Source organism: Cynara cardunculus (genome assembly GCF_001531365.2).
Source record: "Cynara cardunculus var. scolymus isolate 2C chromosome LG 13, CcrdV1, whole genome shotgun sequence".
Lineage (NCBI taxonomy): Eukaryota > Viridiplantae > Streptophyta > Magnoliopsida > Asterales > Asteraceae > Cynara > Cynara cardunculus.
In genome coordinates this window covers 41,377,708-41,395,398 of record NC_037540.1, presented here as the reverse complement: position 1 = coordinate 41,395,398, position 17,691 = coordinate 41,377,708, and the positions used below count along the sequence as shown (strand labels likewise).

At 37.1% G+C, this 17,691-nt stretch overlaps 1 protein-coding gene across 1 annotated transcript; it reads right to left on the bottom strand.

Annotated features, from left to right (window-relative positions):
* Positions 1-781: 781 nt before the first annotated feature.
* On the bottom strand, positions 782-17,023 carry LOC112524513 (probable mitochondrial adenine nucleotide transporter BTL3). Its single transcript, XM_025134361.1, has 4 exons — positions 16,297-17,023; positions 6,608-6,911; positions 3,750-4,217; positions 782-1,044 (listed from the first exon to the last, which is right to left on the bottom strand). The coding sequence occupies exons 1-4, from the start codon at positions 16,713-16,715 to the stop codon at positions 970-972; spliced, it is 1,266 nt and encodes a 421-aa protein (XP_024990129.1). The 5' UTR covers positions 16,716-17,023; the 3' UTR covers positions 782-969.
* Between the last annotated feature and the right edge of the window lie 668 nt (positions 17,024-17,691).

Below are 17,691 nucleotides of genomic sequence, written 5' to 3'. Positions count from 1 at the left end.
ATCGTGAAGCTGGCAAAGGATCGTGTGAAAATGAGAAGCGTGAGACCCTTGATCACCTTTAATCTCAAATCCATTCATGAATCACGCTTGATACGTGGATTGATCTGGTGCATTTCATCCTAACGTCCATCCAAGGGTGAAGATTCCTTCTTACGTTTTTCACCTCAACTTTCCTTCTCACCGGAACTCAAAGAAGCTTTGGTTAGTTTTTGTAAATGTTGGGTTCCCATGTTAAGCTTTGGTTATAGTAAAACTTTGATGGGAAAGGTTGGTTGGTTCCGACATGAAAGTTTTTGGTTGACGCAAGGGTTAGGAACCAAAACTTTACAAGCAATAATCAAAACTTGTCAAAAATATATATATATATATATATATATATATATATATATATATATATAGTGAAGTTTTGGTTCCAATGTGAACCAAATGTTCACAAGAAACAACCAAAGCTTCACATAGACTACATTTTACACCTTCATGAGAAATATGGCCAAAGGGTTAAGTAGTTTTAGTATAAGACAAATAAATTAGGGTTACACAAGTGTCTTTTCCCTATATTCTCTGTCAGAAGGGTTTATGTTCTACTGTATTCTCCATCACAATGGTGCTAATTTTTCAGGATTTACTAGTAAAAAAGTTGCCATTTCACTGACGATTTTACAGTTATACATGAAACCAAGGAAGAAAGTGATGCACGTTTTTTTGAACTACTTTCTTACAAAGTAGTTGATAAAATAAACCATGTAAAAAGGTTTATTTACATGGTTGTTAAAAAAATGGTGTAAAAAGATGAATCCTTGATGATAAAAGAGAGAATGAAAGAAACCCAAGAATAAATGACATTCCAAAGCCAACATACACCACAAATAGCTACTAAAATACCAATTATTTTTGCAATCAGACATCATGTTAGTAAAATCCTACCAAAAAGTCCATTTTGGAAATAAGAAAAAGAAAACCAGGTGACCCTTACTCTGATTCAACTTTGAGAACTATCTTCATAAGTTCATAAACAAAATAACTTATTGCAGCTGATGGTAGCACCTGTGCAAACACAACACATGAAAACCATCAAAATACAGACATGAATCCCAGCCTTTCCCATTCCACAATATGCAAAATAAAACAACCCCCCCTTCAAACATAATACATTTCATGTTTTTCCTTTATCATGAACAAAGAAACCTATTAAGAATTCAACCTCCAAGACCAGTCCTTCCAAGCCTGTTTTCAGTGAGTAAAGAAAAAGGCCATGCTTTTTGCTTTAAACAGATTTGCATAACAAAAGTGGCAACATTGCTAAGCACATTACAACCTATTACTGGTTTGATTTGAGGTTTGGCAAAGATCATTAAAACTGCATTATTACCTTTTCTGGTTAATTCAAAAGCTACATCTATTTACCTCTTGTCATTACAAGTTGCTTATGTTCTTTTCTTGGTTACATAAAATGCATCGAATTGTGTTATTATTGAAGGGTATTTTAGACATTTTGATTGTTAGTCAAACAGCTATGTCAATCTAGTAGTATATGTATGTACACTTCTAGTTATATTTAATCGTATCACTAGAAGGACTGCTTGATGTCGTAAATCAACAATAAAGCTTCCCAAGATCACGGAAAATTTAACAAGTAAAAAAGATCGTCCAAAATATAGATGTGAATTCGGATTAGAGGAAAAATGACTTTATTCACATCAGATTTGGGTTATTCATCACCATTTTCTTCCCTACTCAGTGTGGGATTTACTGGTTTTGTTTACTATTTACTTAACATGCTTTACAATGTGGCTATGATCTACACATTTGAATAAAACAAAGGTGACAAATTGAACCTGTCATACTAAAAAAACAAAACTTTGCTTCATTTTCTTCTTATAAATGCCAAATTCAATATGCTTCAGACAATTTCTATCTATCAAGTCAAATGAATTAGACAAAATATCATTGAGTTTCTTAACCACACTACTTGTAACTATGTTGCAAACTAACTATTTTAAGTGGCAAAATACAAAAAGAAAAGCACATATGTCATAGAGAGTGATTATAACCATCGTACCTGAAATAACAATCAGATATTGTCTAAAATCACTCACTCAGACATTTTTGGTGTTCATTCTTTATTTTAGCAAGTCAATGTTTAGTTTGATATGCATACAAGTACAAAGGTTTAAAGATCAAAATCACTCATTATATATATATAGAGAGAGAGAGAGGGGGTTGGGTTCCCCTAGAAAATCAAATCTTTGTAAGAAGCACTTTGTTAGGGAGGTTCATATAAGTTAAGATTTCATTAGTATGCTAACGTATTTTAACTTATTTTAATTTCATACAATAGCAAATATATATATATATATATATACACACACACACACACACACACACAGGCGGAGGTTCAAAGGAGAACAAGTCCATTTTACGAAAACGCAAGAACACCATTCTCACATATAATAATACATGTGAGAGACCTTATGGTCGGCGGACGACTTAGCCCGCTATCTGGGTCGCCCTAAAGATCATCCGGGTCTCTGAATTAGTATCACATGTGATAGATTATAGTATCACATCGAGAACACCCTTATCACATGTGATAATACATGTGAAGCGGCCTAGTGGTGTGTGGGCGACATGGCCCACAACCTACGTCGCGCCAAAGGTCGTCTGTGTCTCTAATTTAATATCATGTGTATTATATACGATGGACTATAGTATCACATCTATAGTAAAAAGGTGTTCTCCATGCATTTTCGTAAAATTAAGGTGTTCTCCTCTGAACCCTTCCCTATACATACATACATACAAACACACACACACATATATATAATATGGGGGGTGTTTCATTTAAAAGCCATGCAATTCTAGCAAACTTTACAAACCAATCTTATCCGTCCATCTAGTCTAATAAATATATGATTGTATTTAGTTCCCTAATCCAAAGTCATGATCATAATGAATGAACTTTATCATCTTCCATATATAATAATAATGGTCCATAAATATCTTAATTGTTTCAAAATATAATGGTTTGTATTTGAAACCACCCTTTTATATATATATATATATATATATATAGAGAGAGAGAGAGAGAGAGAGAGGGGAGGGGGAGGGGAGGGAGGTTTAGGGGAAATCCCCAAAAAAAAAAGAGAAACTGAGGAACACCCTGGTAACCGTTCATCTGAATAGTATGTGCATACAAGTAATTGAAGTTGTTTCTTGGTTTTTATGCATGTGTGTATGTTATGTGCATACCATCCAAATGAACGGTTACCGGTGTTCCTCAAATTTTCATTTCTTTATGGTTTTTCCCTAAAACTGACCCTATTCTCATACGATCCTTTGTCTATATATATATATATATATGTGTGTGTGTGTGTGTGTGTATTTATATATATATATATATATATATATATATATATGTGTGTGTGTATTTATATATATATATATATATGAAGGATCGTGTGAGAATAAGAGTTAATTATGAAAAGTGTAAGAAGAAATCTGGACCCTTGATCACTTTTATCTCACCTCCACCCATGAATTGCATTTATCACAGGAATTGATATGGTGCATCTCAGTGCACCACGTTAGTGTTGATCTTCAATTAGGATTGATCCAAGGTTGGAGGTCGCTTCTCACCATACTTCCATTCTCACCGAAAACCAACTCTCTCTCTCTCTCTCTCTCTCTCTATATATATATATATATGAGCAAAGATAATGTAATCATTTAATAGTTATTCAAGGCCGTACCTGCAATAAACTTGGAGTCAATCCTGAATAGAGAGCAGGAACGCCACCTTGGTCAATTATCTTCAAAAAAGTTGCCATTGCACTCATTTTTGTGGCACGAACTTGCATCTGAAGTTGTCTTCTAACAACTTCAAAGGGATATGTAGCAGCTTCAGCACAACATCCAGCAATTGCACCATATATCAACGTTCTAACAGTACCCAATTCCATTTGCTCCAAAGCATTTAATTCTTCCTCTGAATCTTTCATATGTTGAAGTCTTCTCCTTCCTCCCGGTGAATGCAAATAAGCCGACTTTAATATATCATAAATTCCGTAAAACACTGCCCCTGAAGGTGCCATGCTTATAATAGAAGGTAATAGGCCTTTATATAGGGAAAAAAACCCTTCGGTTTGGATCATATGGCGAAAAGCACCAATTACACCTCCTAAGGCTTCTCCTCCAGGTGCCACCATTTTTGTTCTGATCTGTTGCATCGAAATTTTTATGAAACATTCTTTTTCAAAACTGTAATAGAAAAACATTTAGGAAATATGTCACTGCTAATCATCATGAACAAGTTAAAACACTCCCTCCGTCCCAAAATAAGTGTCCACATTTCTGAATTAGTTTGTCCAAAATAAGTGTCTACTTGCAAAAACAAATGCCTACTCTCCAATCCTACCCATAATAATGAGATGGAGTAATTCATTACTTCCTTTATTATTAAGTGTAAAATTGTCATTTAGTTAACTATAAAGTAGAGTAGTTACACATTTCTAAAATTGCGTGCTTTTTTCATTGGGACATTTATTTTAGGATGGAGAGAGTATATTTTAATAACCCCAAGTGGGTAAGACTTTGGTCCTCAGTTTAACCAGAAGAGCTATCAACGCCTTACCGGCCAAAAGGACTAAAGTTTGGGACAAAAGTGCAGGATACCATGGTTACTACAAAAATGAATATATTAGTTACAGTCAGATACAGTTCTTGAACGACGAAGCATAACCAATGTCTATAAGGTAGCACAGACAGGACAAATTGTTTGTATAGTGTTTAGTAAGTTGGACAAAACTGTTCAGATAAACACATTGCCCCTAAATCCTGTTTAATGTTTTTATATATCATATATGACATAAATCAAGTACATGTATAAATAATTTAATTTATAATCATTCTTACACAATTTTCACACACATACACACACACACACACATATATAATACCAATTTGAATGAGGAATTTGATCTCATTGATGGTAATTCGAAGGAACCCAATTTGTACAAGGGAAAACCCACGTCTCATTTGGCAACTTGATGAGCAAAGAATTGAAACAGAATACGAAGGTATTTCAGAACCATTTTGGGAAAGTATAATATTTGCAGGATTAAGCATTGTCAACAAAATATTGGCATGGACAGATGCTGCCTCATTGAAGGCACCTGAATCAGGCAATGATATTTAATGAAAACGAGATTGGAAGAAAATTTTGCGGCTATTTTTTTAATCGGAAAGCTGGATCATGGAGGACATCGTGTACCATCAACTCATAATTTAGTTCAGTGGCCCTAAGCAGAAAAGTACCCAGTGGCAGTAAGCAGAAAAGTACCCAGTGGCCCTAAAGAGACTCAAATTGGCGCCCTATGGGGAGGGGCTAGCCTTTATTGGCCAGTTGAGCTGGTCCTCAAGGTTTATTTCTCTCTCAAGTTAATTCCAAACTTCTGCAGCGGTAGCACAATACAAGATGCTTAACCCAATTTTTTGCATTTAACTTTTGAGTTGTAAACATAAAATTGCTCGAAAGATTGCCATTGTGGATGACATATCCATTACTACAATCGATCACAAAAGAATTCTCGGATTCCTTTGGCATTTACAGCAAAGACAACACAGATCGGACAAGAGAAAAAGAACGAGCGATTTAAGAGACGGGTAGATCAAAGCTCGATCAATCACTGTGATATATACAAGGAAAACAAGATGTAATGAAATTGAGAAGGAACACTTATGGACAGATAGTGATACAGTGGCACAAATGATTAAAGAATGAACCAGAAACAATCTAGGATTAAGATGATTGCAGAAACAATCTAGAATGAAGATCAATGCTGCATTGATACCATGATAATTTTGGGAGATGAAAACTGCTGTATTATTATTTCATCGATCTAAAAATGATACCAAGGGTTTCTATATGTACAAAGCAAAGGATATTTAATTTCTAATAGTTTAAAGATGTGCGCTTTTGCTTTTAACCAACAAATATTTTATGCTATGGGAATTGTAACATTCAAAAGGTCTAAAGAGGATTACTCCTTGATGTGGCTACTACCAAAAACAGCCTCTTTGTAAAATGCAAGGAAAAGATTATGCCTCTCCAACCCTTGCAAAGTCGAGGAGAAAACATGTCAAATTGAAGACACAAGGAAGTAGATTTAAATATAGGGCCAAATGCATCAAAAAGTTTGGTTTCGTTCCTATTTACTGTAACAAAGAATATTCTTTTCTCGATGAATAAAATTTTCCATTTTGTACCCATTTTGACCACTAACCTGCTGATTTTGTAACATTTGATGACGAGGAGACCCATTTACGAAATGTTTACAATGAAGTGAATAATAAACTTGACATCCACATCATCATATGTTAGTATGCTACAAGATCAAAAGGTTGCCGCCGGTCAAAATGGGTAAACAAATAGGAAAGTTTGAAACTAAGTTACATCAAATAGGAAATTTTGAAACTTTGTTACGTTGATTGAGAAAAAATAAACTTCGTTGCATTTTGCCCTGAAATATATAAAACCATCAAGCTCCAAACTTAAAAGCTACAACAAAAAAAAGCAAGAAAAAGGACATAAAAGTAAAGTAGCACATACAGTGTCCATGGGTATGCAGAGTACGGTAGCAGTGATTCCGGCAGCAGCACCAGCAAGGAACCTTTCATAATTAGTTGTTTCTTCATTCCCAGTTAGCTTCAGCAGTTCACTTCTGTATTTATCATAAGCATAGAAGTTGATGGCCTTAAATGGGGCCGTTCTAAGAATATTGACAAAATTTCCTTTCCAAAAGCCTTTAATCCCTTGAGAAGCTGCAATTGACTGTATAAGCTCGATAAGATGTTTCTGTTCTCCACGAACCATATACTCCAGCTTTAGTCTCTCAAGTGGTGCAACAAAAGTTCTGATACATGAAGGGAAGACAATGGTTACACAAAACATAAAGGTGAAGAATAATAAGTTTGTCCAATATGCAATTATTTGTGATATTACAAACTTGTTACTTCCTCCGTCCCAAAATAAGTGTCCACATTTCTATTTGGTTTGTCCCATAATATTCCCATTCTACCCTTAATTATAAGATGAAAAAAGAATTTTTCTCTATCATCAAGGGTAGAAGTGTCATTTAGTTAATTAAAAACTGTAGTAATTACAAATTCCTAAAATTGTCCATTTTCATTGTGGACATTTATTTTGAGAGGGAGGGAGTAATACAAAAAATTGCACTACCCCATCTCCCATGATTACCATCAACACTCCTTCTGTCCTAAAATAAGTGTCCACATTTTTATGTTTGTCCCAAAATAGGTGTCCACTTTAATACATAGATAGTAATAATTTACTAAATTTTCAACCTTACCTTAATTATGATGTACAAATGTTTAAGAGATGATGAGATAGAGAACTTTATTAGTGGAATACTTATACATATCTAAAACTGTGTGCCTTTTTATTAAGAATTAAATTGTCATTCAGTTAATTAAAAGTGTAATAATTATACATTTCCAAAACTGTGTGCTTCTTTATTGTGGACATTTATTTTGGGATAGTGGGAATATCAAATAAGCTAGAAAGACTATTAGAACAAAAAGGAAGGGAGGAGACTAGCAGCTATCCAGATCTGACAAATTCTATCCAAGATATGGCTTTTCATCATCATTAATAAAACTTAGTAGAAGTAGGAAACAATCATATATCCTCTTTGCGGTAACAAAAGCATATAAGTTGAGATAGCTCACTATATACCACTATAAGTTTATACTGTGGAAAAGGAAGAGAAGAATGTTCACCATAATTGCTGATCTCATATAGAATTCAAGCCAATAATGTGATAAATGAATGTACTAAGTAATACTCCCTCCGTCCCATAATAAGTGTCGACATTTCTGTTTTAGTTTGTCCCGAAATAAATATCCACTTTCAAAAGTAAGTACCTGCTTTCCAATTCCACCCTCGATGGATAAATTCATAAATATTAAGGGTAAGATAGTCATTTAGTTAATTAAAAAGTGTAATAATTACACATTTCTAAAACTGCGTGTTTTTTTTCATCTTGCACATTTATTTAGAGATGAAGGAAGTATTACTTCAAACCAAAACCCTAGTTTGCAAGATTTTGCTCCTGTTTTCATCCAGCAGACATAGGAAAAGTAAGATAAGAAACATGGAAAGGGTGGTTTGTGAATTGTGAAGGCCAAAAGGTGGTCAATTGGGGAAGGGAGGTCCCCCAGGGTATCAGAGAGATGGTAGGTAGGCAAACTTCATGTGGGGCTAATAGTTTCCATTTCCCAAAATATCTCATAATCACCATTTCAAAATAGGGAAATTCCTGTTAGTAATGTCCTAGGATAGATAGAGGGGGATCTTTGCTTAGTAGCGTGTTACCTAGGACTTGGCATTGTGCTTCTGTTAAGGTGGTCGGATTTTTTTACTTGCACCTCGGTCTTTTCTACCGAACTTCTCTTAGCATATTTTCTCTCAGTTCCTACGTTTTTATGCCTTTTCTCCTTATATGTTATATATGTATTTTAAAGGCAGAGTAGGCATTACCAATAACCATTTTGAAAATAAGTACAAAATTATAAAATAGTATGCAATATCGAAATTGGAATATATGGAAGCATCAACATATGATCTCCCCTCTTTCACACTGTTTTCTTCTTGCTTCACATGTTCACACATTCTCTTCTTCCACTTACACAAATCCTTTCCCAAAACCAAAATTCAAAGAAGAAACCCGCATATCTATTAAGTATAAGTAAAAGACATCTTGAGGACACTATCCACATTTCCTATTTTCATTCTTAATGTTAGAACAGGGGATTTGCTTTAAAAAGACACAATAGGGTGATAGACCAAGAACCAGATTACTTGATAATCGTGTAAAGAGCACTCTCCGAATTGATATTTCGACCCTATGCCTGGGTTACACGAAATTCAATATGGGATAAGACTCAAGAGAGCACTATCGTTTTTAGGCACAAAAAACGAAAGCAAACTAGCTGGAGTGTATATTAGACTTGTTCAAAAAACCCGTATCTAAAACAGAAGCAAAAAGGTTATTTCATCGAAATTAATCGAAATGATAATCATAGCTTAATTTTAGGAGTAGTGCACAGTTATAAAACTGCACATTAAAAGAGTGGACGGTTACAAAATTGTTCTTTAAAGATAGTGGACAGTTACAAAACTGCTCTAACCGTTCCAGACATGAAGCCAGAGGCAAGACTAACCAGAGCCCCTCACCAAAGCCTCTCTGCCAGCAAGGCCAACCAGAGGCAAGTCTTTAGCAATCATAAGCAAGGAACCAGAGCCCCTCAAGTCTTATCAACTAGAGGCAAGCCTTTAGTAATCATAAGCAAGGAACCAGAGCCCCTCTGAGCTTTGGTCTTATCAACCAGAGGCGAGTCTTTGGCAATCATAAGCAAGGGACCAGAAAGCCTGGTCTTACCAACCAGAGCCTTTGGTCCTTAACAACTAGAGACAAGGAAGACCAGAGCCCCTCTGGGCCTTAAAACCAGAGGCAAGGAACCAGAACAACAACTGGACTCAAGGCCGTCCTTAATCAACTAGAGCCCCTCCCTCTGGCCAGAGGAAGAAGCCATTCTAGTCCTTATGATTAATTTTCCATCACAATGCAAGGGGTGCTGCCCCTTAACTCCCAACAGGTCATACTCTCTTATAACAAGTGTGCACTCCGCACCTCCTGACATGTATTAGAACACAATATAAAACCCCCTTAGAACTCGATGTTACTTCCAATTACACTTAAATGGCCCGGTGACACTAAAACCACCAACAATCCTCCCCCATTTTAGTGTAACCCATGAAATAACACTTTAAAATGAACAAACCAAACTTGCACATAAATGAAAATATCGAATCGATTGAATTTCCACGTTAGCATTTTACACATTTCAAATATTCAAAAATCAAGGTGTCCTAAGGATTGAACCCATCAACTCATTTGAATACATGAAGATAAAATACATACAAGTTTATAGTACTCTTCCGGCAGGAAAAAAAATGACACAATTATAAAGTCGTGTGTCCTAATCCTCTCATGATTATATACAGGGCCAAGTCCCCAACCCTGTTGAAGTGCGGCTACACTTCACAATCACATATGTAGTCCCTTTACTTTGTGTACCTGAACATACACTTTATCAAAGGAATTATTAGGAAGATAAACTTTAACCTTCCCACTGCAGAACCGAACACAAACCTGGGATAATATCAAACATGTGTTCCATATCCAAAAGTGAGCTTTCCACATTGAATTCAGCCTCTAATGTCATATTAGAGGGGAATTGGGTGTCTCACTATTAAGGATTTAAATAGACTTTAAACCCATCCCAATCACCGACTTGTGCACCAAGTCCCGGGTCAATCTCTTTGTTAGATGGTCCGCTAACTTATGTTGCGACCTTACAAACTCCACCGAGATCACACCATTCTTGATTAATTCTAATCATGCTATGTCTAAGACCTACGTGTCTAGATTTGCCATTATAAGCTTGGCTATAAGCCTTAGCCAAAGTGGCCGCACTATCACAATGGATAGAAATAGGTGCAATCGGCTTTAACTACCATGGAATTCATAAACTAAGTTTCTTAGCCATGCTGCTTCCTTATCGGCCGCGGCTAACGCAACAAACTCATTCCATCGTTGAGTTTGTGATGCAAGTTTGCTTCTTGGATGCCCAAGAAATGGTACCTCCTCCAAGCAAAAATACCCAGCCACTTGTAGAGAAATGATCCTCTACATTGGATATCCAACTTGCATCCGAATATCCTTCTAACATCGAAGGTATCCAAGATAATGCAAACCATAATCTATGGTTCCTTTTAAATACTTAAATACTCGCCGAATTGCTTGCCAATGTTGAGCACTAGGATTACTAGTATACCGACTCAACCTTCTAACGGCATAAGCAATATCGGGTTGAGTGCTTGTCACGGCGTACATCAAGCAACCTATAGCTCGTGAGTATTCTAATTGTGAAATAACTATGCCTTTATTAGGCATTAATTTCACACTTGGATCCATAGGAGTGCTCACGAGTGAACAATCACTATAATTGAACTTTTTGAGAATATTCTCAATATAGTGCGATTGTCATCGCAATCCCTTTATCCACCTTCTTGATCCTTATTCCAAGGATCACATCAGCCTCCCCATGTCCTTCATGAAAAACCTAGATGACAACAAACTTTTGGTCTCATCAACTTGATGTTGATCCGTACCAAATATCAACATGTATAGAGACAAATGATCACACCGGCACCGGAAGAGTTAAACCGACTATACACACATTTATCGGATTGGTTTAGGGTAATACCACTTGACAGAATTACCTCATCAAACTTTTGATGCCATTGTTTAGGGGCTTGCTTAAGCCCGTACAACGATTTCACAAGTTTACATACTTTATGCTCATTACCTGGCATAATAAAACCTTCCGGTTGTTTCATGTAAACTTCCTCATCAAGATCACTATTTAAAAAGGCTGTTTTGACATCCATTTGATGGATGATCAGATTGTGGATAGCCGCCAAGGCAGTCAACAACCTAATGGTAGATATACAAGCCACCGGTGCATACGTGTCATAATAGTCGATACCAGGTTTTTGCCTAAACCCTTGTATGACCAACCGGGCTTTGAACTAGTCAATAGTCCCATCTACCTTCATCTTCTCTTTAAATATCCATTTGCAACCTAAGGGTTTTGATCCCGGTGGCAAATCCGACAATACCCAAGTATTGTTTTCTAAATCGATGATATTTCGTCATCAATGGCCTCTTTCCAAAAGGCAACATCCCAGGATTCCATGGCGTCTTTGAAGGTCTTAGGATCATCCTCAACATGGTAGCAATAAGAATATTGCAGCCCCACTTCATCCCTCGAACCTTCAAACAACTTAAAGTCGGGACCGAAATTTTTCACAACTCGGCCTCTTTTGCTTTTTCGGAGCTGCTGTATTTTTGGGGCTAAAACGATCTAGAGCTTCTGGATTCTACCTTACTGTTGTTAGAAAGCAGGTCTTTAGGCCTTTGAATTGAAGAAAAACGCAGCTCATCGAAAATAGCATCGCGCGACTCGACACGGTGTTTATCAACACTGAATCGTTAGGTTCTATTACATAAAACCGGTAGGCCTTGAAATTTTCTGCATAACCAATAAATATGCAATCTATTCCTCTTTCCCCCAAAGTTTTCTTATTGGGTTCGGGTAGTTTCACAACGGCCCGACAACCCCAAACCCGAAAATAACTCAAATTCGGAGCCTTTTTGAACCAAAGCTCATACAGGACTGTTTTGTTCCTTTTATTTGGAACTCTATTTAAAACATAACAAGCCGTTAACATGCCTTCTCTCCAAAATCCCTTATTCAAACCTGAGTAAGAAAGCATCGAGTTAACCATTTCCTTTAAAACTTGATTTTTCCTTTCGGCTACACCATTTTGTTGTGGTGTGTAAGGAGCCGTGATCTCATGGATAACTCCAACGGATTGAAAATATTGGGGATCCATATATTCCCCTCCTCAATCTGTTCTAAGACTTTTAATTGAATTGCTTAATTGCAATTCCACCTCGGTTTTATATATTTTAAACTTTTCCAAAGCTTCGTCTTTGGAATGTAATAAATACACATAGCAAAACCGACTTGAATCATCAATAAAAGTAATAACATACTTTTTATTTCCTAATGAGGGAGTAGAGTGGAAATCCAATAGGTCACTATGAATCAAATCCAAAACACTCGAATTTCTTTTCACATTCGCAAAAGGTTGTCGTAAGCATACAAGTCTTATATTTTTCAGCACTAATGTTAAAGGCTGGAATTAATCCATGTTTAGACATTTCATGCATTTTCCTGAAGTTCACGTGACCTAATTTGGCATGCCATAGCATAGAATCATTTGACTTGCAAGTAGAGGTCATAAAAACGGTATTGTCACCGGAAGCCACAATATCTAAACGAGACAAATGATCGCATAAATAGCCAAAACAGATAAAACTACGATTCTTGGATAGGATAAAACTATCCGCTTCAAAAACTTGTTTGTAACCTAGGGAATTTAACATACTACCCGAAACAAGATTCTTCCAAACCTTCGGGACATACAAAACATCACATAAAGAAATAGTTTTTTCAAAAGTAAATTCTAATCTAACAGCACCACGCCCAACAATAGGCTTCATCGACTCATCTCCCATCCGCAAGTAGGACCCGTCATCAACCGATTCAAGCTTCTTGAACCAAGACTTGTCCTTGCATACATGGGTAGTCGCCGCCAAATCAATCCACCAAGAGTTTTCATCCTCCTTTACATTACAAATGTCAGGAATTAGTAAATATAATTCTGGACAGAATTATCAAGATCAAAAAACTGACCTTTGGGTGGTCCTTGGTCCTTAGACCCACCACCACCGCTATCACTAGTTCCTGCACCGTTTTTGTTGAGCTTCACACGACAATCGCGCTTCACATGGCCAATTTTTTTACATCTTCAACACACCAACTCTTTTGGTTTCTTGTTGGCTTTGTCATGGCCTTCATGCTTGCGCTTTTTGCCTTTGCCTTTGTGGTTTTGTCCAAATTTTTTCTCTTCCACAACATGGATAGCGGGATGTTCAACTTGAGATTTTCCCTGGTTTTTGTCACTTTCGTGCACACGAAGGGATTCTTCTATGCGCAAATAACTTCCCAACTGAACCAGAGTCATCTCCTCCTTTTGATGTTTCAATGTATGCTTGAAGTCCTTCCACGAAGGGGGAAGTTTGTCAATTACACTCGACACCGCAATGGATTCATCCATGTTCATCTTGTGGAGTATAAATTGACCAAGAATACGTAGCAATTCATTATATTGCTCCATAACAAGTCTGGAATCCACCATCTTGTAGTTATTGAAATCGCTTACCAAGAGCTTCTTACTCGAAGCAGCTTCCGCGATATACTTAGACTCGAGTGAATTCCACAACTCCCTAGCACTATGAACATTTTGGGAGATATCAAATAAGGCATCAGACATACCGTTCAAAATATGACCCCTGCAAATGTAGTCATCATTCTCCCACTTGCTTCTCTTCCTAGTATGATCCAAAGTCTCGCCCTCCATCACTTCGGGCGTTGAGGTACTCAGCACATAAACAACTTTCAGAGTCGTAAGCAGAAAGTGCATTTTCTTCTGCCAGCTCCTGAAGTCGACTCCTTCAAACTTCACCAGCTTCCCGAACCTCGAGGTCATTTCTTTCACAGAATCGGCCATAATCGACATTTGAGATATCAATTCGATTGTTAGAACATGGAATTTGTTTTAAAAAGACACAATAGGGTGATTGATCAAGAACCGCATTACTTAAGAATCATGTAAAGAGCACTTTCCGAATTGATATTTCGACCCTATGCCTGGGTCACATGAATTCAATATGGGTTAAGACTCAAGAGAGCACTATCGTTTTTAGGCACAAAAACAAGAGCAAACTAGCTGGAGTGTATATTAGACTTGTTCAAAAAAAAGAGTATCTAAAACATAAGCAAAAAGGTTATTTATGCTCATCGCAATTAACCAAAATGATAATCATGGCTTAATTTTAGGAGTAGTGGACAGTTATAAAACTGCACATTAAAAGAGTGGACGGTTATAAAACTGCTCATTAAAGATAATGGACAGTTACAAAACTGCTCTAATCGTTCCAGACATGAAGCCAAAGGCAAGACCAACCAAATCCCCTCTGGTCTTACCAACGAGAGCTTCTAACAGCCAGAAGCAAGGCCAAGCAGTGGTCTCATCAACCAGAGGCAAGTCTTTAGCAATCATAAGCAAGGAACCAAAGCCCCTCTGGTCTTATCAACCAAAGGCAAGTCTTTGGCAATCATAAGCAAGGGACAGAGCTTTTGGTCTTACTAACCAGAGCCTCTGGTCCTTAACAACCAGAGACAAGGAACCAGAGCCTCTGACCTCTGGTCCTTAACAACCAGAGGCAAGGAAGACCAAAGCCCCTCTGGACCTTAACAACGAGAGGCAAGGAACCAGATAACAACCAAAGGCAAGGAACCAGAGCCTCGGTCTTACCAAGCCTCTGGTCCTTAACAACTGGACTCAAGGCCGTCCTTAATCAACCAGAGGAGGCAAGGCCGACCCGAGCCCCTCTGGTCGACCCGAGCCCCTCTCCCGAGCTCCACTGGTCCTTATGATCAATTTTCCACCACAATGCAAGGGGTGTTGCCCCTTAACTCCCAACAGGGTCATACTCGTCTTATAACAAGTGTGCACTCCGCACCTCCTTGACTTGTATTAGAACACAGTATAAAACCCCCTTAGAACTCGACGTTACTTCCAAATTCCAATTACACTTAAATGGCCTGGTGACACTAAAATCACCAACACTTAATGCTCTAATGTTGGAACTGTGTATGAATTATGTTGTATTACTTGGACTTCATTTGCAAATTGGCAAAGCTTTTCCTGCCCTTTTCTGCATTTAAAAAGTGATAACTTAACAAAAGCTAGTGTTTGACAAACGTATATGTTTTTGAAAAGCCAAAATAGAAATACAATTTCTTTTTTATAAATCGTAAACTTGATTTTGATATTTGCTTATAAAAATGACAAGTGTTAATGATGCCCTAAACGATACGTCACTTCGGTTAACATCAACTTTCATGAATGAGAATCTTATTTCTTTTCTAATGATTCATTTCTATCTCTCAAATTCCTTATAGACATGTTGGTACCAATTTCTATAGATCAATGTTGTTTGCCCTCTAATCTTGGAGGATGACGGTAGGGGCATCTGTACCCATCTAGCCTCCATTGAAGAGAGCATGTTGGAATCCCACATTAGCTAAACTTGGACCTATTCTCCTCAATATACGTTGGAACCTCCCTTCTCTCCTCAAGATCTCTTCTGAAAAGTAATCCAATGAGGTTCCACATATTCACAATGCGAATGGATGTCTCTTATTTGTGAATATAGTTAGTGAGTTCATTTATTTCCCTTTCTTCTAGCCGGTGAATAATTGGATTAATATATGAAGAAAGATCTCAATAGATCATTGTTTTTTCAGATGCAAGATGAGCAGGATACCTCATTATTTGGATCTTCATTATCATAAGTAGCTAATTTGTATTGATAATAGCTGTTTCACAACACATTGACCACAATTTGCCTCTATCAAACTACAGATTTGAAGCTGGAATCCTTACCAAAACAGAAACAAATTGATTCTAATTGAGAGCAATTCACAGAGATAAAACCTTAAGAGTAAAGAACTGACCTTGAGACCATGGCAGCAATAGCTCCAGCCCAAAGATGCTTTGTAGTATTGAAAGCACCCCCTTGCTTTTGTACCTTAATCTCCTCTTCCTCCAAATGTTTCTCCCCATTTTCATTTTCATTTTCCCCACCCAAAATAACACTAGATTCCCCCACACTACCATCTTTTATCGACAAGGTCACCGACAAAAACCCACCTCCACCACGCCGCCGGCGAGTTCTCCGCCGTCTCGATGAACAAGAAATCGATACAATCGAACCAGTGGTGTGTAGCGAAACGAAGGAAGCTATGGACGAAGGAACACTAGCTGATTCAAGAAACAATCCACCGGTTACAAAATCGGTAGACGCCACTGATCTTTCCGGCTGCGATCCGGATGAGGCGATTAAATCTCGCATCCACAGTTCCAACCCTTTCATTCTCAAACCCTAAACAGGAAATGTAGCAGAGCCAATTATCGTTAGAAAAAGGAGATCAAAATGTAGTGAATTTCGAATGTTTCATGAGGAAATTGGATTGGAGTTAAAGAAAGTGAAATGGAAGAGGGGTAGAATTGAATAAGAAGAGCAATCTGTTGGATTGGATTCAACGGTGGAGCTCATAGCTGTTTAGTGCTTTGTTAACACCGCCGTAACGCCATGCCTATGTTTCTGTTGGGTTGTTGGTACACTCCTTCGTCCTTCCTACGTAAGTCAGCATGGAAACGTGTATCTTGGAGGAGTCCCCAAATCAAACATACGACAAAAGCTACCTTGTTCTTAAATTATAAGAAATATGCCCTAAAATACCCCACCCTCTCATAATACTCGTCTATTTCTGTGGTACAGAATCCGAAAAATTGACTCAAATCACATCCATTTAAATTGGTTTCTAATCATTCATCTCACGGGTGTTTAATTCAATTTTCCACGGAATAAATGGTGTTTGCTTCTTAAAATAGAATTTGATGGAATTGAAATTCTATCAAAGAAATTAGAATTTAAATCAACTGGAATAAAGTTTGATCAAATATTTGGTTGACAAAAATTGAAATGAATTCTTATGTGTTTGATTTATTAGATGAGTTTTACTATGTAATTTCAATTTTCTATATAATGAAATTTGAATTCCTTGGTTTTGATAAGAAATTTTAATTTCATTTCATCGGACTTTTGAGAAAAACTATTATGTTTTTATATTTACTCCAATCTATTACATCCCATCATGATGATCGTCAAAAATGCAAGTGCCACCACCATCACCGCTATTGTCGTCATCACCACTATCACCACCAAGGTTTAAAAGGCGGAATTGGGCCTCGAGGAGTTTTTCCTCGACGAGGCGAGGTGTAAGGCCCGAGGCAAAAATATAAGTATATAGATACATATATATAAGACACAAATATATATATATATA

Excerpts from the sequence above, each read along its gene's own strand:
- LOC112524513 (XM_025134361.1), bottom strand. The coding sequence starts at position 16,715 with ATGAAAGGGTTGGAACTGTGGATGCGAGATTTAATCGCCTCATCCGGA. Across the intron at positions 6,912-16,296 it reads ATTGCTGCCATGGTCTCAAG|AACTTTTGTTGCACCACTTG; the intron begins GTCAGTTCTTTA and ends TTCATGTATCAG. Across the intron at positions 1,045-3,749 it reads TGACTCCAAGTTTATTGCAG|GTGCTACCATCAGCTGCAAT; the intron begins GTACGGCCTTGA and ends GTGTTTGCACAG.